The sequence below is a fragment of the Gopherus evgoodei genome, chromosome 3 (genome assembly GCF_007399415.2).
Source record: "Gopherus evgoodei ecotype Sinaloan lineage chromosome 3, rGopEvg1_v1.p, whole genome shotgun sequence".
Lineage (NCBI taxonomy): Eukaryota > Metazoa > Chordata > Testudines > Testudinidae > Gopherus > Gopherus evgoodei.
In genome coordinates, this window is record NC_044324.1 from 54868900 (window position 1) to 54891926 (window position 23027).

Genomic DNA, 23027 nt, shown 5'->3' on the forward strand with positions numbered 1-23027 from the left:
TCACAATCCTTTTCTATTAGGAATCAGTTCAACACCTCAAAAAGCATCAACAGTAGTTTTCTCCTCCGCGTTAGGCATGCACGTGCTTTGTTCACATAAGCAGTTTGGAAATTTGCTTCAGATTAGTTATGTTTAGCAAACCCCTCCATAAACCTAGGGGGTGGGGAGGAAATCCCCCTTTATTAGATATTTACTCTGCTTCACAGATCGTTCTCTGAATTTTAGTTTATGCTGCATGTTCATTTTATATTGCAATAATTTCAGGAAATGTCTTCACTAAGCAATGATAAGCTATTGGGGAATGCTTAAAAGTGACCTACAAGAATGAAAAATTAGGCACAAGCACATCAGCATCAACAGGAAATAACTTTTTGGGAAAATCATCAAAAATGAATTATGTGACACACAGCTGCACGGACTGACCTGACCAGCAAGAGCTAGAAGTGAGTTTAAATTCATCTCCTTTTCTTTTCAAACTGAAAATCACTTACATGACAAGTGTTCATCAGCCCCAGAGGCCATTCAGCCCACAGCCTTACACATGTACTTCTCAAAAAAATACAGCATCTAACCTTGGAAATGATGTCACAGTACAAAGAGCCTCATCTTCTTTCAACACAGAAGCAGCCTCCTGCCGTCGTTTCCTCATGTTGTCCTGTACAGTGTTAAATTCAGACATGGTTCCTCCATATGGCTGCCCAGGTGTCCCTTCAATCATATAACTTCCATATTCTGGACGCCAAAGTGTTGGGTGGCTGGAATGGAAGAATACCACAGTTTAAATATTTTTATGCAACTACAAAAGAGATAGATTATTAAGTATGAATTATAGGGAAGACTAGAACCTTTGAGAACGATCGCATATTTCAAAAGCCTACCAAATCTCTAACATTCTATGGAATTAGAAATTTGATAGCACCTATCTTGCAGTATGTGAGAGTAGTAGTAGTTTCTACCATTTAAGTGCTGTGTGACTGTGACCGATGTCTATTACAGGCAGAGCTAGTAGTGTCACTTGTAGTTAACATAATTATAGAAAGCGTTAGGCAAAGACCCTGTTTTCAAGTTGCTTACAACTTTGCCAAACTTCAACCATTTGGGCTGAAATTTTGCATGCTGGATGTCTGCTGGAGGCTGACAGTCTTTCCTGTTAAAGTTTCAGCTAAACTGTTCTGTTTTTTCCTCCCATGATCAAGTGTAGGGCAAAACAGTGTATTTTTCCCATGTTACAAAATTCTTACATCTGTTTTGTTGAGAAGCTCTAATGCCTCCACACTTTGCAGCAGAGACTTACCATGGTGTCACAGATGTGCTTTTTGCTTTCTGTAATGGTGTGCACCTACCCCTTACTGGTTCAGCAAGGGTTCAGCACACCCTGTGGACAGAGGAAGCCACACCTCCTCGTCCCTGCTGGACATGCTCCAACTGGAACCAGGACATAAAAAGGAGCAGTTCAGCTCAGTTTGGGCTGACCCTCGAAGGGCATGGAGGTGTGTTGCAGGCTCCTGCAAAGAGACTGCTGGCACTCCAGGACGTAGAGGCCAGCCAGGCTGCAGCACCAACTGACCCTCAGCTGCCTAACACTGCAGATGGAGGAAAGACTACAGAACCCCCGAGACTACCGGCCATGAAAGGACTAATAGGAAGTAGCACAAGGGAACTAAGCATTGATCTGGTTGCGGAACCAGGGTTTGACTTAAGTGTGTTTCGGAAGGATCCCTGCTGAGTCAGTGGCGAATGCCCCTGCCACAAGCAGGCCTGGACCTGGTGCAGTAGGGAGGGGCCAGGTGGCTGCTGGGCCATCCCATTGACTCTGGCCGCTGTGCTGCACTGCCCTGCCACAGAGGGCTACTGCACTGACCCTGACCATTAGGCCATGCTGCCCTAGGAGCCAGGGCTGCTGTGGTGACTGGGGAGACTAGGCCACTTGGGCCACCCCACACTGTTACACTCCCTGACGGGGTGGACCTACTCCACAACACCTTTCTGGGGCAAATTTGCCCCAATCTGTCCAAGTTCTAAGCCTATGAAAAAAATCCATTTGCACACACACAAAGATTAGATAAGAATTTGGCAGTTACATTCTCCGAAGACCCCATCTGTGCTGAGCACGTTCCATACCAGGAATGCACCAGCTGAACAGGACTTCCCATGCAATTGCGTCTTGTGGTTCATATGGTACTGGGCAAAAAAATAAGAGCAGGGGAGACTCTCCTGTGCTTTCTAGGATCCCTCTGCTGACACCCAGGCAGGGAGGAAGACACCTGAGTAGAAAGCAGAGGGGTAGCGAATTGTGGGGCAGGGGTGGGGCCAGGTTGTGGTGCAAGGTCTCTGTAACAACTAGAAAACATTTCCCTCCAGAACCCAGAGATAGTGCATTCCCCTCTCAAAGCTTACTCTTAGCTCAAGTGGTAAAGGTCTGGGCTCTGACTCAAAGTTCAACCCCTCTGAAGACCCATACTGAAGGATCAATGTAGTTTAAACATAAAAAAAAAAAAATGCGGAGACAAATTCTAAATAAGGAAATTGCATTAAAAAACCCCTGTATTAACCTATATTAAAAGAACAATAAGCTTGCAAAGTCAAGCACTCAAAAAAGTCAGGAAAAGTCAGAATTAAGGTTGCACATGCAGCCCTAATTCAAGTCCAACCCCAGGACCTCTGCCTCTTTCAGTGAACAGTCATTTAATATTCGTTTTTATTCTCAATCAGCATGAGGCTCCAGGCCTAATTTAATATATACCATACATATACTGCGCTGAATACAAAATTATTCGTTTCCTCCTGGGCATTTCTCTTGTGCTCTTAGAGTATCTGAATGCTTCAAACATTTGTCTTCACAATACCATTGTGAGATTAGGTGTTATCTTCATATTACAGATGGGGAACAGAGATTGCCCCAAAAAAGTCAAAATTGTCAAGTGTCAACTAAACTTTAGGTTTGAAACACCTAAGGCCTGATTTTTCAGAGAACTCAGCATTTTTAAAGCACTTTGTATATTGAAAACACAAGTCCCATTCTGGAAAGTTGCAACTGAGTTGTCAGCCATAGGATCTCAAGTTGGACACTGAGAAAACAAGGAACATAAACTTAAGGACATGTCTACATGGCAAAAAAACCAAACCCATACCTTGGCAGAGTCTCTCAGAGCTGAGGTCTACAGATTCAGACTTGGGCTCACGAGGATCACACCATGGAGCTGAAAAAGGCTGGGAAGATGTTTGGACTCAGGCTGAAACCCACTCTGTCCCCAGGCTTCAGAGCCCAGGCCTCAATGTCTAAATTGCTTTTTAGTGCTGTAACATAAGATGAAGTCTTTAGACCGAGGCTTTGAGAGGCACTGCCAGAGGGTTGGGTTGCTTTTATTCGTTTTGTTTTTTTCCCCCCTCATTTTATACATACGCTGAAATGTTCAGTTGGCCAGAAAAGGCTGCCCAGCATCACATAGAAACTCCATAGCTCAGGCAGGGATAGAATCCAATTCTCCAGCGTAACATTCAAGGGTGAGACTTTTTTTTTTTTTTAAATTCCTGCAATTCCCTGCCCAATTCACTACACATCTTCCAACTTCTGCAACAAATACTAAGGCAGGAGTCCTACAGACAACAACCTCCTTCATCACGTACACCTGACTCCTGCCCAGACAACCACCCATCCTGTGTACTAAATAAGGCAGGCGCCCTGTGGAAGAAAAAAAACATATGTGATCACGTAATTAAAGATTGCACAATAGTACATTAACACAAGGAGATAAAAAGAAACTGCTGCTTACTTGGGATTCACTCTCTCCCCCTTCTCTTGCAGTGTATGAAGAACTTCTTCTCCAGTTAGTGACAAACGTACTTTCTTATGTTCATGATCAAAAGCTACCAACATATATTCCACCTATTGTAAATAATGAATGAAAACACACAAAATGTTAGCATTTAGGAATATTTTTAAAAAAGCGTTAAAACAGTAGAGAAAGTTATACACAAGCTGATAATAGCCCCTGGAATAAACAGTTTCTTTGTATAGTAAGTATCATGAAAAATTGTAAATCTATTTAAATATTAAAATAAAAGAGACTGTTAAATGCATTATACTCCTCTACCCTGATATAATGCGACTGGATATAACATGTATTCAGATAGAATGCGCTAAAGCAGTGCTCCGGGGGGCGGGGGGGAAGGGCTGCGTACTCCCGTGGATCAAAGTAAGTTTGAGAGATTGCGGTAAGATTTTTTGGCTCCCAAGCCAAAAGCATTATATTGGGGTAGAGGTGTATGTTTATTATATGAAGGGAAAAATTAAATTGCTAACTGTCAAATACTACTTAACCTGGTTTCCATTTAATATACAGCTGGATTTGTTGAAAGTTCAGCAATATAGTTCTGGATATCAAATTTGATGAGTTATTGGCAAAAGTAGTTGCACTATGGATTTATTGTGAAGAGCATGTTAACGATATAAGCAAGTAGGACTGAGTTAATTGATTGTTTTAAATTTTTTTCTTTCAAAAAAGGAGATGCAAACTATTGGAGACTGCTAAAAACAAAGCAGTTATTTTTATCCTTCACGTTTTTAATGAATTTCAACAGATCCCAACTAACATCAAAAAGACACTATATCATAGGTTTCCGTGAACAGCTAACGGAAGTTCTACACCCATGACACACACCAGGGTCTAGAAACAAACAGAGCTGATATTTAACTAGTTTTCAATATTATATATATATATATTTTTCATCATTCACTACCACTTCAGCTGACTTACAACCAGGCAAGAGCACCTTTAATTTTGTCCTCTTGTTTGTTCTGTAATGAAAAAATGCTGGTGGATGCAGAAAAGTTATTTCCCTTCTCCCCCTTACTGCCTAATTCAGGAATCTGGGTGTGAGAGCCTCCACAAACTAAAAAGCAATTCTCAGCAACACTATCTGATTTGGAGTTTGGATGCCAAGCCATCTGGAGACGAGAGCTAACACAGAGTACCTTCTTTCCCCTTCACAGAGTCTAATCACTATTCAGCACAGCACTGTCACAATTAAGAGTTGTATATGCATTTATGGTGCTAGCTGCAGGGAGAGTGCAACTTGTCAGTTTCATTTAACTAAACCATCTGCTGCCAGTTCTTTTACGAAGATGTCACAATGCTCACAAAAAAAAATTTAAAAAAAAAAAAAATCAATCAGTATCTGGATGAAGAACTGGCTCAAATCAAACCCAGCCAAGATTTAAGTGAAGTTGGTTCAAAAACTAGCTAGGTCATTGTCCTGCTTCCCATCTAAGGTACCTACCCCCCATTCAAAGTGAGGAGAAGCCCTGAGCTCCTGGTAGATCACCAACCCTAGATGACTGGCAACTATAATATGGAAAAATACCTTCTTTCATCTTCAGCCTGTCAGACTTTAACCCCCTCCTCTTGGATGGATTGGGCTGACAATCTACACATTAGCCACCTCCTTCTAGATTACTGGAATTATCTGCACCTGGGGGTACAGGCAGAACCAATCCAGAGGATCCAGCTTGTTTAGAATGCAATAGCTCATCCTAGCATGATCGACAGCTGTGAGAACATGACTTCTGTGTTCCAATCGCACCATTGGCTATTAGTCTTGTGTGATCAAAACCTTGAAAAATGGTTTTAAGGCCATCAACCAGCTACCTCACTGACCCTCATCTCCACTTATAAATCTCTAGGACAGCTGCATTCCAAGACAATGCAGCTAACAAGCATTAGGATGAAAAGCATGAGAGCCAGACAAAGCATTCTTAGCAGAGAGTGGGCTGATCGCTGAATAAGTTGCCAGAGATTTCTTTAGATTTAACATGGGGGGGAAAGTAACATCCATAGAAAAAGCTCTGAGGGGCCTGAGAATTGGACTTACCATAACTAATCCGCATTAATAATATACAAATATTAATTCCATCAGTCTTAAATAATCAAATCTTATCTCAGACAGCACACAGTGGGGGAAAAAAAAAAAAAAAAGACTCTTAAAAAACCTCTCACCCCTATGTCTTACTCAAATCCCTATCAAACAGAGGGCTTTGTGCATGCATGGAATGTCACTAAGTTCAGACCATTTTAGATCCAGGAGGGAGAGCAAGTTCCAAGGCTGTGTAGTGCTAGCAGAGTACACCCAGTTAGCAGCCCCCTCTCTTTTATAATACAGGGGATCCAGTTCAAGAGCCATTGCTGACCTCACAGCAATGATGGCATAGAACAGGGAGAAAGGTGATCTCAGGTAGGCAAGACCCAGGCAACTTCAGCCTTCTAAGTAATGAAAACCATCTTAATCTCTACCCAGAGGACAGCTGACAGCCATGCAGAATCTGGAGCAACTCCCAGCAAGATGCCCTGCTCATTAAGTGAGTTGCGGGCATTCTTCACCCGTTTAATTCTCCAAATAATTGTAAGGTGTAGTTCTATGTGCAGTGCATTGCAAGTCAACTCTTGAGGTAACTCCCCCAAGCCTTTGTAGTGCTTCTGACAGGTGCAGGAAATACAGTTCTGTATTGTAATTTAAATGAATTACACAAACTTATGTATTAATATGCCTAGCAAGGAACTTATTTGTCAAAAAATTAAAAAAAAGTTACCAGAATCTTTTCTTTGGTCTGTAATGTATCCTTGCTGAGAGAGATTTTGAAATAAATTACCAAAATAATTGTAACTGGTATGATTACAGTGCGTTATTTTGACAAATAAAATGTGCAGTCTTGAAATATTGTATTGCAGAATTTTCAATTTTTTGGCATAGAATTCCCCCAGGAGTATAATGTGCCTTTAATGATAGATTTTGCATCTGGAATCCTCCCCTCTCGCAGCATCCCAGAACCCAGGCACCAGTCAGAGCCCAAATATCTACACTGCAATTTTATAGCCCCACACTCCAAGTCAGCTGATGTAGGCCTACTGTGGGCCTTTTACTGCAATGTAGACATATCCTCTGGGATTAAATGAAGAGAGAGTAAAATGACACTGGAAGCAGAGCATGAATAGCTTTTCCACCTTTAGTTATTCAAACTCCATAGAGTAAGAACAGAAGATTTTATTGGCACAAGACAGATGGTATCTATACTTACGAGAATCCAGAGGAGCATTATTTTTTGTAGAACATCCTACTATAGATGCTCACGTCTACTAGGTTAGAGCAATATAGGGAGTCAAACTTTTAAAGCAGTGTTCCTGTGCATAGCTTTGGTCTAATGGAATAAAGACTTGTTGTTCAGTAAAACATTAATTCCCTGGCTTTATTCATTTAAATTAATATGAACTTCTATATGCCAAGTACCGAACCCAAAGAAAAAAGCATGACAAGGGTTTTATACAGACCCCACTTTAGCTCACAAATAAAAGATAAGATAGAAAATGTGTTAGTATTACGTTCACGCCACTGCAAACAGAATTCAAGTGACAATGCAGGTGGTGGTAGGGGAGCTCATGTTTTAGATAACAAACAGACTAAGCTGAAAGCGTTTGCTTATTCCCCTTCCCCTATTTACATCAGGACAGGATATTTTGCACGTGGTGTTACATGACTAGAGGATGTCCTCTGAAGCACGTACCACAAACCAGGAAGCAGGGTTATTGAAATGTAACCTTAGAGATTATAGTCATTTATATACAGCTAAGGAAAAAAATGTAGAACATTAAAGAACAAAGAACTCCTTTCTTTGATCATTGTACCACATAACACAGAGGGGCGTAATACTGTAAAAAGAGAACATAAATAGATTTATATTGTAAATGTGACTAACATCAAAGGCCTTACTTATGAATTGTATTGGGTTTAAACTGAAAAGCTATGTCTTTCATGCAATTTTAGACGTTCGTTTGTACAACTGTGTTTTCTACTTCACATAGGTTTAGTTTGTTCATGGACCAATAAAGAAACATTAGTCAAAGCCAGAATCACAACTCTTTTTTCTTTTTAAATAAAGTCTTGTTCTTGTTTGATATTGAATTTTACAGAAATTAGTTTAGAGCAGTAATCAGAATGGTCCTCTACCACAGGAGCTCCAAATAATGGATGATCAAAGCTACTATTAAAGTCTCCAAGTAGGGCTTGAAAAATCCATTCATCACTTGGTGAGAGAACCTACATCAATTTCTGACAAATTTTAGCTGTCACTGAAAAAGTTCTAGCCTTTATGCATTGCAAAAATAACCTTCCAGAAGTGAACCATTATAAACCAATCCCCTGCTGAAGCTCTTATCTGTGACAAGCAGCAGCACTAAGAAATTAACAAAGCTCTCATCAATTTCATTGATGTCATTCACAACCATGTGAACAGTAGTGAAAAACTCAGGAATAGTTTTCTAAAGCAGCAACATAAAATCAGGAGCAAAAGCAAGCACGGGGGAGAACCCAAAATAGGAAGGATAAGAACAGGGTAGAGTAATGGAACCCCTACCCTCTTCTAGTAGCTAAGAGGCTCTGGATGGGAGAAGAGGTAGGAAGCCCTTTCTCTCTTCCATTACTTGGGTGGATACTAGGGTGGCGGGACAGGAGAGAAGCAGAGTAATCAAATTTATCATATGCCTCCTAACCAGAGGAGGATGAGAGACTGAACCCTCTTCCATCCCTCAAGTAGGATTCAAGAGTGGTGCCTTCTCCTCCCCTGATACCTGGGGGCTAGGCTTCTGATCTAGGCGTTGCCATGGACTTTACCAGTGTCCCCAGCTCAGTTCTTGTCTTTCATATCTTTCTCAACCTAATAGGTCACGTCTTCTGTAAATCAGGTGTCTAGTAAATATTTCAAATCTGGCCTTTCTGCCAGTTTAGAGGTCAGTAATCTATACCAGCAGGAAACACTGCAGTAATACTGACTATGCAGAAATACAGCTGAGGTCAGCAACCCCAAAGTTTCACATTTACAGTGGCAAAGTCCGTTATTTCCATTTGAAGTATTCCTTCAATGTGTATCAATGGAGCTATAGTGTCTTACAAAAAATAGATCTATATCTACAAACACAGAGTACCACCCCCGAAGCAGCTCACAATCTAAGGCCATGTCTACACTGCCACATGTCAGCAAAACTTATGTCGCTGGGGGGGGGGTGAAGACATTCTCCCTCTTCCCAGCCCGAGCAACATAAGTTTCACTGGTTTAAGCGTAGTGGGCAGAGTTCTCTTGCGTTGACACAGAGCGGCTATACGAGATCTTTTACAATGGCGTAGCTGCATTGGTACAACTGTGATGCTGTAAGTGTAGTATAGACATAGCCTAAGACAAGACCCACAGATGAAATGAAGGGGAGGGTGGAGGCAGAGGCTAGGTGATCACAGGGACATTGGAGAGGTTAATATGTACTATGTACACATCTTGAGGGTTGAGGCTTTTAAAAAAAAATGCAAAATAATTAGCTTAAGCTCTCTCCTGTAAAGGGTTTTGATAAGGATAGTAAAAAACAGGAAAGGAGTGATATGCTTGAAGGTCACACTAAGGCAGATGGGCACAGAAACACCACAAGGCAAGCTTGTCTAGATTAAGATTTAAGGTGTAACACTAGCATGCATTAGCTAACAGATTTCTAAAATCTAGTGCAGACTCTAGGCTTTTCAAAGTGTCAGCTAACACGTTAGCAGCTTTAAATCCTGGCCTAGAAAAGACCAACATGATCAATACAGCAGATGCAGTTATACAAATGTTAGGGACATGCTAAATCTTCTGTTTGTATTGGAATAATGCCATTATCCTACTTTTTGTATTTAGTCAAACTGTGCTCGGAGAAAAAGCATGAACAAGCAGTCATGTGGCAATTAACCTAATCATTCATTGGGTGCTGCTTTTCTCATGTGGCACACAGGCAAGTAGTGATTAAGACAGCTACCATTCAAGCACCATTCAAACATAGCCACCATTCGAATGGAGCTAGTCATGCTGTATTTGGCAGGGGGCAAACTGGAATTTTACATGAAGGATAAGAGTTTTAAAAAAATACAGCCTGTTTTCAGAATTTTACTGCCTGGAAGGATAATTTGTAGAGGCTTAAAAGAACTGACATGAATCAACATTTAAATTTTGTAAAAACAAGCTTTTACAAAAAACTTAAAGACCAATACAAGTGTTTCTACAAACTTAAGATGCCAAGGAAATGATTTAAAACAGCATTCTTCTGCAGCATATGAAACCAATGCAGGGCAGCAATAAGTAGAACCTGAGAATGAAAGTCAGTTCATTCATCGTCATTCTCCACACAGAGAAATACACAAAACATAAACAAAGTGCATAAACAGTGATAAACATACTGCATTTTTAAAATGCTCACTTCTAATAGCATTAGTAACATAGGTAAGATTTATTTTAGGTGACTGTGTCAATTTGTATCTTCATCTAGCTGAAGTTTTAAATATTTACATATAGATAACTAGCAATACAGGCAATGCTATAACCAGATCAGACAGCAATCGATGTATTCAAATAGTCAGTCAGTTACCAGATGCTTCAGAGGAAAGACAAAGACAATCTGCAGGGGACCATTATGGAATAACCTACTCATATGATTAGGTTTTTTTCCTATCCCTCCTGCCCCCCCCCCACTCCCCCCCCCCCGAGTTTGGCTAGTGACCCGAAGCATGAAGTTTTCTACTTTTTAAAAACCTTACTATTTTAATTCTGGCTATCCTTGTCAGACATGAAAGCTTTAAAGACTTTTTTCAATTCCATTAAGTTCCTGGCCTCAAAGATACTATGTGATAATGGGTTGCGCAGGATAACTGTGTTGTACAAATAAATAAAATAAAAATATGTTTGTAGCTTTTCAAATTTCATTGACTTATTCTTGCAAGATGAGAGAGTTAAATATACAATTTACTTTCTCTGCACATCCTTTTTTTTTTGGGGGGGAGAGGAGTTTGGTCTTCTAAATTCTTTTCAACTTTTCTTCTTATGGAAGTTTTTCCTTTATTTCATTTTTATTGTCAAGTCTTCAAACCCCTTCCTTTTTTTGAGAAAGAGACACCGAAACAAAACTCAATATTCCAAATGAGTGTAGCACAGATTTATATAACAGCATTATAATTTTTCAGCCGTATTTTCCATCCATGTATTGTGGAGTTTAACACTGTTCACTTTTGGGGGGTGGGGGGGGGACCACCACAGCATATGGAGCACGTCTTTATTGAGTTGTGCATAATGACACCCAGATTCATTTCTCCTCAGCTGCTTCAGTTAATTTACAACTATTCAAAAATCACGTGGGCAATAATACAACTGTCAAAGACCTATTGCTTTCACTCTGCGATAGCTGCTGCTGGGAACAGCCTTAAACAGCATCTGAGGGCTGGCACAGGAGCTAGCTCTGGGAAGCATCACAAAAGATGGGAGAAAGTTAAATTATTAGAGTTTTCTTACCATCCATGCAATGAATATGTTCTCTTCCATATTTGTTGGACAACTACTCGGCAGAGACAACATTCCTGTGTAGATTCCAAGAACTACATTTTGGTAAAGAAACCAGCTTACCCTTCCCTTTCACATGGGAAGGTGTGCTTGGCTTCTTGCCTGGGTGTTGCTCTTGGCAATGGGGCCCCTCATTTTAGTTCTCTGGATTGGCTAAGACCATAAGAATGGCAATACTGGGTCAAACCAATGGCCCATCTAAGCCCAGTATTCTGTCTTCCAATAGTGGCCTACACCAAGTGCTTCAGAAAGAATGAACAGAACAGGTAATCATCAAGTGATCCATCCCCATGTTGCTCATTCCAACCTTCTGGCAAACAGACACTAAGGACACTTCAGAGCATGGTTTTGCATCCCTGCCCATCCTGGCTAATAGCCATTGATGGACCTAGCCTCCATGAACTTATGTAGTTCTTTTTTGAACCCTGTTATAGTCTTTGCCCCTAATAATCTATGATTCACAACATCCTCTGGCTGAGTTCCACAGTTCAACTCCTTGTGTGAAAAAAATACTTCCTTTTGTTTGTTTTAAACCTGTTACCTATTAATTTTGTTTGGTGATTCCTAGTTCTTGTGTTATGAGTAAATAACACTTCCCAGTTTACTTTCTCCACTCCAGTTACAATTTTATAGACCTCTATCATATTCCCGCCCCTTAGTCGCCTCTTTTCCAAGCTAAAAAGTACCAGCCTTCTTTCTCCTCATATGGAAGCTGATCCATACCCCTAATCATTTTTGTTGTCCTTTTCTTTACTTTTTCCAATACATAAATATGTATATATACACATGTATGTACACACACACACACACAAAATAAATGAGATGGGGCGACTACATCTGCACAACAGTATTCAAGATGTGGGTGTAGCAGATTTATATACAAAATATTATATTGCCTTTATCTTGCATATGTATCCCTTTCCTAATGATTCCAAACAGCCTTTTTGATCACCACTGCACCTTGAATGGATGTTTTCACAATGGCTCCAAGAGCTCTTTCTTGAGTGGCAACAGTTAATAGAAACTCCATTTTATATGTATATGTTTTCCAATGTGCACTACTTTACATTTATCAACATTGAATTTATTCTACCATTTTGTTGCCCAGTCTCCCAGTTTTGTAAGAACCTTTGTAACTCTTTGCAGTCTGCTTTGGACTTAACTATCTTGAGTAGTTTTGTATCATCTGCAAAATTTTGCCACCTCTGTCATAACCTATTCCCAGATTTGGACCTTAGCGTCCAAAATATGGGTGTTAGCATGAAAACCTCCAAGCTTAGTTACCAGCTTGGACCTGGTAAAGCTGCCACCACCCAAAAATTTAGAGTGTTTTGGGGCACTCTGGTCCCCCCAAAAACCTTCCCTGGGGACCCCAAAGACCCAAATTCCTTGAGTCTCACAACAAAGGGGAATAAACCATTTCCCTTCCGCCCTCCCTTCCAGGTGTTCCCTCCCTGAGTTCCTGGAGAGATACACAGAAGCAAGCTCCGTGAATCTAAACAGAGGGATGCCACCCTCTGTTTCCAGTCCTGGAAACACAAGTACTTCCCTCTTCACCCAGAGGAAATGCAAAGTCAGGCTAGTAAATCTAACACACACAGATTTCTCCCTGACGTCTTCCTCCCATCAATTCCCTGGTGAGCACAGACTCAATTCCCTGGAGTTCCCCACTAAAGAAAAACTCCAACAGGTCTTAAAAAGAAAGCTTTATGTAAAAAGAAAGAAAAATACATAAAAATGGTCTCTCTGTATTAAGGTGACAAATACAGGGTCAATTGCTTAAAAGAAATATGAATAAACAGCCTTATTGAAAAGAATACAATTTAACACATTCCAGCAAGTACACACATGTAAATACAAAAGAAAAAAAAACCAATAACCCTTATTGTTTTATGATCTTTGTACTCACAACTTGGAAACAGAAGATTAGAGAGCAGGAGATAGAAAAATCCTTCCCATAGCCGAGAGGGAGTACAGGCACAAGACCAGAACAAAGGACTCACACACAAACTTCCCTCCACCCAGATTTGAAAAAGTCTTGTTTCCTGATTGGTCCTCTGGTCAGGTGTTTCAGGTTACTCCTTTTCAGGTAAAAGAACATTAACCCTTAGCTATCTGTTTATGACAACATCACTGTTCACTCTTTTTTCCAGATCATTTATGAATATACTGAACAGTACTGCTTCTGGTACAGATCTGTGGGGAACATCACTATTTACCTTTCTCCATTCTGAAAACTGAACATTTATTCCTACTCTTTGTTTCCTATCTTTTAACCAGTTGATGTTGAGGTCTTAAATCAATAACAATGGACGAACATCAACTCATTCATTTGATGACTGGGCTCTGTGCGTCCGAAGATGACTGAACAGTCCGATTCGGGCGTGGAACGTCCTGTCACATGTTGAGCAAACGTGATAGCACTGTCGATGATGTGCGGGCAGCTCTGGACTTGTGCAGCTCACACTTTCTTTCAGCCTCAGCAGTACGCCTTGCCTCGGAGGTATTACTGCCTGTGTGAATGAGGCTGCGCCATGCTCATTCAGTGCGAGGGTTTCCCATGTGGCGGTGTTGATCGAGACACTTCAGAGAGGTCTTCAGCATGTCCTTGAACTGCTTCTTTTGTCCTCCATGGGAGCGCTTTCCCTGGGTGAGTTCTCTGTAGAAGAGCTGTTAAGAAATGCGCTCGTCTGACATTCTCACGACATGTCCGGCCCATCTGGTCTGGGATCTCATCAGTAGTGTGTGAACTGACAGCACGCTGGCTCTGATAAGGACTTCAGTATCCAGCACTTAGTCCTGCCATATGATTTTTAGAAGCTTTCACAGACAGGAAATGGGGAAGTGATTGAGCCTTCATGCATGACTCCGACAGACAGTCCACGTCTCGCAGGCATACAGCAGAGTTGGAAGCACCGCTGCTCGGCAGACCTTCAGCTTCGTTGGTAGGCTGATCCCTCGACGTTCCCAGACACTGGAGCGCAATCGGCCAAATGCACAGCTGGCTTTCGCAATTCTGCAGTTTACTTCATCGATTGACGCTGCTCGGGAAAGGGTACTGCCCAGGTACGTAAAGCGGTCCACTGCCTGAAGTCTGTCCATTTACAGTGATGGACGGTTCTGAGTACGGAGCTGGCTGGTGCATGACCTCGGTCTTCTTGATGTTAATGGTGAGACCGAAGTTGTTGCATGCAGATGCCCTCCACACGCAGGCGGCAAGACTGGTTTGACAAAAATGATGCAGAAATCCAGGCCTTACTTGCAGAGAAGCACTGCCTGCATCGTGCGTATCAGAACGACCCATCTTCAGCGGCAAAGACGACAGCCTAGATCAACGCTCGCAGAACAGTACAGAACCGACAACGCAAAAGGCGGGACTTGTGGCTGAGTGCCAAAGCAGATGAAAAAACCAATTACTGATCCATGAGAGGACCTTCTCTCTTATTCCAGGACAGTTTACTCTGCTTAAGAGCCTTTGGTGATGGATCTTGTGAAAGGCTTTCTGAAAATCGAAGTACACTATACCCACTGGATCACCCTGTGACACTGTACCCCTTATTCTTCACAGTGATATTATATATACACATGAAAAATACAGAATTATGATGCATTTTATGCAAGATGGGTCATGTGAAATGTCATTTGAAAAGTTATGATTTGCTGAATATAATTATATTTGTATGCATGGATCATTTTTGTACCTGAAGTTATGAATATTGACTATATCTGTATTTCAAATGTAGTTACATCTGGGTAATGCCCACTAGACAATCAGTCTATATATAGTTGGTGGGGAAGGGCCTATGGAGGGCAGTGAGCCATTAGGAAAAAACAGTAAGCCTTAGGAGAGGCTTATCTCCCACATGGTGAGCCTTCCTTTGAACACTCCAAACAGCCTGAAAGTAATGGCTGCTAAGACTCTACAAGGACATGTGACCATTCTTGACTCCATCTTGTGGAGTCAGTATTTTTCCACAGATTGGTCTGGGAACCAAGCTTTGGAACAAAGGCTCCAGCCCTATACAAGAGCTATATAAAGCAGGGAGTGACATCAATTGTAGTTCTTCGCTCCCTACACAAGATGACTCCTGGAAACACCTGATTAAGAGAGACTGAACTGGGGGGAGTGCTGAGCTCAAGCTAAAGGGATTTCTAGCCTGTGAATGAAACCCCTGGGGATTCCAAGCTGTAAAGCAAGTGCAGCTTGCCCCCTTTAGAATCTGCAGCCTGCTTGTATCATCTCTCAGGATGAGAATTTGCTAATTCATATCCAATCTATTTAGTATATTAAGCTTAGTTCGCATTTATTTGCTAGGTAAGCTGCTTTCATCTGTTTGCTATCTTTTATAGTTAATAAACTTGTTTCTGCTTTATCTAAACCAGTGAGTTAGAGTGAAGTATATGGGAATTATAGCTCAATGGGTAAAGACTGTGGCATATTCCTCTCCCCATTGAGGGAGGGGGCAAACTTTATCATCTTACGCTGTACAGTTCCCTGTGCAGCGCCAGACGGTATAATTTTGGGTTTATACTCCCAAGGGGATGCGTGCCTGGGGAGCTGGGAGTTACCATACCTGTAGCCTTCCTATTCAGGGGCTGGTCAGAGAGCCTGCATGTGACTGCACAAGCACAACCATGAAGGGACTCGAACTCTCAATCACCTGCTCCAGGGTCAGATGCAGCTGGGTATGTCCCTACCTGTATGAACGCTGGTGAAAGTGCAGGCTGGAAGGTTTTACAGCTTGTCACAGCAGTACTGTCTGAGAGGGAGCTCAGGCTAGTGGGCCAGGTGGCTCAGTGTTACCCCAGTTCCAGGTAGCACCCCAGGGAAAATCCATCACACAACATTCTCCACATGCTTGTTGACTCCTCAAAGAATTCTAGTACATTGGTGAGGCATGATTTCCTTTTACAAAAAAAATGTTGACTCTTCCCCAATAAATCGTTTTCATCAATGTGTCTGATAGATATAGATGAAGCTGACGGAACAATGTAGGAAAAAAAAGGAAAGGTTAAGATGATGAAATACAATGTAGAAAAATATACACCATGAAGAAGAGAGAGGGGGTCAGGAAGAAACAAGGTTTACAAAAAAATCAGGAGAGTGCACTTTTTAAGCTGTAAAAAAAAAAAAAAAAAAAAAAAAAAAAAAGATGACTGAACATTAAAATTAAATACAATGCAAAGAGTACACAACTCGTATTATTCATTTAAATTTTAAAGAGTGTGGTGGCACAGATTCTTCACTGTGGCTAATATACTTAGCTGCTAGGCAAGTTTTCAAGCCGTCCAGATTCATACATCTTTTCTTTAAAAGGAAAATGACCCTGTGAAAACTGAATCCACTTCATTGTATTCTATGCCTAAAAACTGACACTGGCACGACTTGCACCCAATAGAAGGGTCATTGTGTCTAATTTCAAAAAACATGCAAGGACAGAATAGAAATTGTAAGCAAGATTGCCATTTCATTCACATTCTTGCACATAAATCATTATTGCTTTCTGCAGCTTTCATTTTGACCAAAAACATTACCCTTTTGCAACTTTTATACACACTGGTGCATCTCCTTCCTGTTCTGGTGCTGCTTCTTACTCCCTTTCCCCATCTCTCTTCTAGGGCTTGGCTACACTGGCACTTTACAGCACTGCAACTTTCGCACTCAGGGGTGTGAAAAAACACCCCCCTGAGCGCTGCAAAATACAGCGCTGTAAAGCCTCAGTGTAATCAGTGTTGCAGTGCTGGGAGCGTGGCTCACAGCGCTGCAAGCTACACCCGTAAGGGATGTGGTTTACATGCAGCGCTGGGTGCTCCGACCACACTCACACTTCAAAGCGCTGCCACCGCAGCGCTCCTGCAGCAGCGCTTTGAAATTTCAAGTGTAGCCCTACCCTCAGTCACTCTTTTGCTCACATCATTCACTCCAGGTCTGGCATGGCACAAGGTCTGAAAACCATCAATCACCTTGTTCTGTCTTGCAGCAAAGTGGACTGCAGAGACAAACTTAAATAAAATATATGCAGTAGGGTTTCACTTTGTATACCCAAGTGCATGCACAGCACAAAGCAATGGAATTGAGTCTAGTGGCCAAGAACCCAGCCATTTCACTCTTCAGAATCCAACATAGGCTGCAAAAGTTAAACTTCATATGTGTGCTTTGAGTTGCAGACAGAAAGATGAACTGGAATAGAATGAGAGACAGATAAAGCAATACAGTGTACAGATACCTTTTCAGGATGTTAACTGTGGAGAAACCAGAATATGGTCTACCTTACCTCCCTGCAGCGTAGTGTTGGTCTTTGCTGCTGTGAGGGTTCAGTTGTTGGAGCAGTGGGCTTTTTTTTTTTTTTTGGGGGGGGGGAAAGAGGAGGAGAGGGAAAGAAAGAGGGAAGCTGCCTGGCAAAGACATGACTGAGTATCATCTTAGCCTCTTCCAAGATAGTAGATTACCAGCTCAAGAGGTCACAGAGCCAATGCTTTCACCTTTCAAACTTGCTACTGAAAGGTGGGCGGGAACATTGTGGAATTACACTGGGAGGGATATAGCACTACATTAGCTATGTTTAGCTTTGTTCAGAACAAGCGGATCACAACAGTGGTGTGAATGCTGTTTTATGTCCAGATACCTTCTGCCTGATGTTCAGAGGTGGAAAATACTTCCATCTCCAACTGAAGTCAGGGGAACCATTGGTGCTTAACACCTTTGTAAGCCAAGTGCATAGTGTACTACAGGTATGCTATGTTACGACAAAATGACAATGTTCTAGAAAGGACAAGATGTTGCACAACTCTACAACCCCAGGCTACAGGTTCTCTCTGCATTCACAAGCAAACAGTGACTCCACTTTGTGAAAAGGAATTTTGGAGATGAAAGGAGAAGGCATCTTAAATATTTCTATCTGCCTGTGGACAAGAACAGATAGGATCTGCAGGTAATGACCTCACTGTTTCAGACATAGAGCTGGGCAGGAAAGTATATCTTTGATAGTATTTTTTATTTTTAAAGGAAAAGAGAAAAAGAAAGAAAGCTATTACTCAACTGTATCTCAGAAATGTATTTTATAACAGTTTTATTACAGCAGCCCTGACTGTATCACTACAGTTAGGTGAGAGTTGTCATCGCCATTATTAATTCCTATCTTTAAGGGTTTATAGCCATGGCAATAAAAACATTTTTCAAGCTATAATTTGGTATACAGGGTCCAAGTCCACAGCACTTTCTTTTGTTAAGTTTAAAACAGGGTTAACTCTTCTGAGTTCAACATAAGATGCCACAAAGCTTTCCACAATCTTGGCTATTTGATCAGAGAAATCTAAAAATCAAATTTATTTTTCAGCTAGTCAGCGTCTAATACAAATTAACTGTTTTACAAGCTGAAAAAAATATGGAAGCAAAATAAGTTACTGTTCTGTGTGGGCACAGAACCATAAATTCAAATCACAAATTTCACCAACTAATGTTTGACAGATTCCAATGCCTTTTTGAGCCCTTAAGACCCAGCTTACAGTATGTCAAGACAGAACTATCTTAACATACATTGATTGATAGTACTCTGCCAAGTAAAATAGTAGATGTCACTGCATTATGTAGCAACGGTAAACAAATAACAGCAATGAAATAATGAATAATCTTTTCTGATTGAGTTGAGATAACTCCTGCTTGCTCTATAAAAACATTTTTAAAGAAGTCACAGGTATTAACCTGCTCTCTGAAAGGCTCAACATAATACAGTACACAAATCTATATTACTACATCTGGGGCAACAGGTCAGTACAACCAGAAAGAGGGAAAGTTTGTTGCCTATAATTCTGCTTCCCTGAAGGCCTATACAGCCTTCTCGGGCCTACATTTTAGCTCTTTAGCATTAAGTTGGTAGAACTCCCTTAGATCTTAAGATTTTGACCCTTGAAAACATCAGCAGCCAAGCAGAGGGCAAGCCATTCCCACTACTGGACATCATGCATTGCATCTGCCAAGTATAAAAGTTGCCCTCAGATAGCTCCAGTCAGTTCTTCTGACGGTAGAGGAAACTGCCAGAAAGAAAAGCTAATTTAAGACTGGGGGGAGGGGGGAGAAAGGAAAATCTAAAAAAAGATGTAACAGAAAACCTAAAAAAAAATAAATTTAACTTTCATACTAAAAAGGCGTGAGGTCTGCTCTGCCAGTCATGGACAGTTGCATCCAAAGAAGTGGGCTGTAGCCCACAAAAGCTTATGCTCAAATAAATTTGTCAGTCTCTAAGGTGCCATAAGTACTCCTGTTCTTTTTACGGATACAGACTAACAGGCTGCTACTCTGAAACATGGACAGTCTGTTCACAGTGGTGCTCTCTTTCCAGGCCAGAACTGGCAGCTTGTGTCTGGTCATCAGAGAAAGAACATTAAGAAGGGCTACAACCAAGAGCGGAGAAAAGGAGACCCTTACATTCCCTCAGCAGAGAGGGCAGTCTCTTTGCCCAGCTATCTTCAAGGGGCTCAAGAGCTCACTCTCATGCTTACAGGACTTCCCAAAGGAGGTACAATCAAAAGCCTTCCTGGATTGTTTACATAAAACATGGTGGCCCAAGAGTGCACTTGCCCCATGACCACCTTTTTGGATACAAGATCTCTGACAACTGCCAGCGTGCACAGGGCTGCCCTAATCTCCAGAGCATTTATAAGCCGTTAAAAACAAAATTCGTTCATAATGGAGTCCTTCCCAGGATGGATTATACCCATGGTTACTGTGCTTTGAAAATCTATTCGTAATAGCAGACTGGATCTCTCTGGTTTGACAGTGATCTAGCAAAAAAGCTTGAGGTGCAATGCAAGAATCCCTTGTCTATCTTGCTTCCACAGGGATGTCCAGGTCTCCTGGGGTTACCTCTTATGGAGATGTACTACTCAATAACTACAGATAATGAGACCAAATATTTGCACTATGGTTCAAGCTGTGACCTGCTAGCTCTTAACATTTTTTGACAGAATGGTGGTATCCTAGATCCCACTGTGGGGCAGGGAAGCCTTGACTTAAGTAATAAGAGTTAAGTGTCTGTGCAGGAGATATAAATTTCTCAAACGCTGGTCCAAGGCTGTGGAATTAACTCCTCCAGGAACTGAAAACTATCACAAACCTCACCATCTTCCACTCCAAGTACAAGGAGCACTTCTCTGACTTTATAAATACATAGAAACAGGTGTATTTAAGAACAAAAAAAAACCTACCAAAACACTTCTTGGCACATGGGCGGGGATGTGAGAATAAACGTCACCTTGCTTAATGAACGACTGGAAGATGCTCATAGTATCTGAGCATGAGTGTGGTTTAAGTACCGGAGTACAAAACAGATGATAGAACAGAACCTATACAGAATAGCATCTAACAGTGTCTGCAGGGGCAAATTGGGGTGGTTCACCATGACCCATATGGTAGGGAAAATGACACTCATTCTACCTCTGCCACTAGTGCACTTAAGACTTTAAAACAGGGGTCAGCAACCTTTCAGAAGTGGTGTGCCAAGTCTTCATTTATTCACTCTGATTTAAGGTTGTGTGCGCCAGTCATACATTTTAATGTTTTTAGAAAATCTCTTTTCATAAGTCTATAATATATGAACTATTGTTGTAAGTAAATAAGGTTTTTAAAATGTTTAAGAAGATTCATTTAAAATTTAATTAAAATGCAGAGCCCCCCTGGACTGGTGGCCAGGACTCAGGCAGTGTGAGCGCCACTGAAAATCAGTTCCCGTGCTGCCTTTGGCATGTGTGCCATAGGTTGCCTACCCCTGCTTTAAAAGCAATCTTGAAGAGTGGTGGTATACCATCAATCTCACGCTCAGAAGCTAAGACCCAAAGGAAAAATTCTGAACAGATGGTCTCCAGGAACCTAACACTGAAGTTAATCTTCTAGGCACTGACCAACTCCCCCCCTTACAATTATCCACTCCTGACAATTAAGTCAGAGGCTTAATATGAGTTTAGTTTTTAAGACTCGTTTTTTAAAGCCGAACGGTGCACAACATTTTTTGGCTTTAAAAAGGCAACTCACTGCAGTTGCTGTGAGGTAGCAGCGCCCCAAGTACCACACGTCTAGAGATGCCCCGGGAAAGCGTTTAAACATCACTCTGGCCCGGAGCGCACACTGCAGGGGGAGGCCGTTAAAACAGCGATGGAGAGTTACCCTCCCCCGCACCCCGCATTAGCCCCACGCTGCTCCGCACCCCCGCCTCCCGCTCCCGGCCGGCCGGCAGCCCCGGGGCTGGAACTCCGAAGCCGCCTCCACCCCCGGGGAAGGAAGTGCGACACACACGAAACACGCAGCGAAATCAAAGGTGCCGGGCGTCCGGCGACCGCTGCCTGCCGGCCCGCGGGGGCGTAGGCACCAAGGGCAGCAACCTGGGCCCCCGCCCGCCAGGTCTGTCCCCGCCCTGCCCCCAGGGGGCGAGCCGCTCCCGGCCGGAGCCCACGCGGCTCTCGGGAGGGCAGCTGACAGGCAGAGAGGCGGCCCCCCCGCCGCCCGCCGCTCACCTCGTCCCCCCATTTGAGAACGTCCTTGTGGCGCTCGGCCACGGCGCGGTAGATGTGCAGGAACTGCAGGATGCCGTGTCTGCGCACGTGCTCCGCGTGCCGCTGCGTCTCCTCCCAGCTCAGCGGGGAGCCCTGCGACAGCAGCCCCATGCCGAAGCCTCCGCAGCCGGGCGGAGCGGGACAGGGCAGGAAGGCGCGGGTGGCCCTGGGCTCTCGGAGCGGCAGGTGCTCCCCGGGAGGCGGAAGCGGCGGCTCGGACGCAGTGCGCGGAAGCGCCGGCAGGAGCCTTGTCCCGGCGTAGCACGTGACGGGGGCGGGCGGCGGCTCGCGTCAGGCCGTGACTCAGCACTTTCCGCCGGGCCCTCCCCGCGCCCTGCCTCTGGGCCGCCCGTCACCCCGCGGGGAGGGCCCGGCGGACACCTACCAACCCCGGGCTGAGGGGACCCAGGCTGGAGGCGGAGCTCTGCCGCCCGGGAACTTCGTGCGCCCGCGTCTGGGGCAGGGCGCCCCCGCCTCGCAGCCCGAGCCCCGCTGTGCAGCCCTGCAGGTGGCGGACGCGCTTGCTAGGACAGGGCGGCTCTGAAGTCCGCCTGCTCCGGCGGATTGCTCGGGAGCCCGCTGGGCTCGGGCGTCCCCATCTGGGGGCACTGGGGCAAGGGCTTTTCCGAAGTAGCGTCTCTTCCCTTGGGAAAGACGGGTTTCTTAAGCTTCACAGATTGTACCAGCGGTCTCCAGCGTGCACACACCGTGGGTCCGGTCGGCCCAGCACTGATCGTAATCACTTGCTAGTGATCCCAGCTAGTTTATGGCACCCACGAGCCCTCTGGGGCAGAAATCCTATTAAAATAGTTTTAAATAAAGAGACTCCCTGAGCTAGCACACGCTAAAGGCTCACACGTGAAATGGATTACAGCAGTGCTACCCAGTGGTTTAGGAGCCGAATTAGGGGTCGTTACCCAAAAGAGCCACAAGTAGTGTGAATTCATTGTTTCATCTACTCTATGGTGCTACCAGTCCCGGCACAAGGGCGGCTAACGGAAAGGGGTGGCATGTCTGGCAATTCAGTGGCGGGTCCCTCCTTCCCTCTCAGGGCTGGTCCACACTGTTGCAGGGGGGTGCAACAGTT

The 23027-nt window shown here is 43.2% G+C and overlaps 1 protein-coding gene across 6 annotated transcripts in view; it reads right to left on the bottom strand.

Annotated features, from left to right (window-relative positions):
• GCLC (glutamate-cysteine ligase catalytic subunit) overlaps positions 1–22191 on the bottom strand; it is a 68827-nt gene extending 46636 nt beyond the window's left edge. Inside the window, exons 1-4 of one of the 6 annotated variants that reach the window (XM_030555608.1) lie at positions 21902–22191; positions 3774–3886; positions 2082–2264; positions 573–755 (exon numbers count right to left, since the gene is read on the bottom strand). In XM_030555608.1, the coding sequence (XP_030411468.1) occupies positions 573–755; positions 2082–2264; positions 3774–3886; positions 21902–22051 (629 nt within the window). In that variant the 5' untranslated portion in view covers positions 22052–22191. The other 5 variants (XM_030555611.1, XM_030555609.1, XM_030555610.1 and 2 more) reach the window with 5 other exon arrangements.
• Positions 22192–23027: the final 836 nt, after the last annotated feature.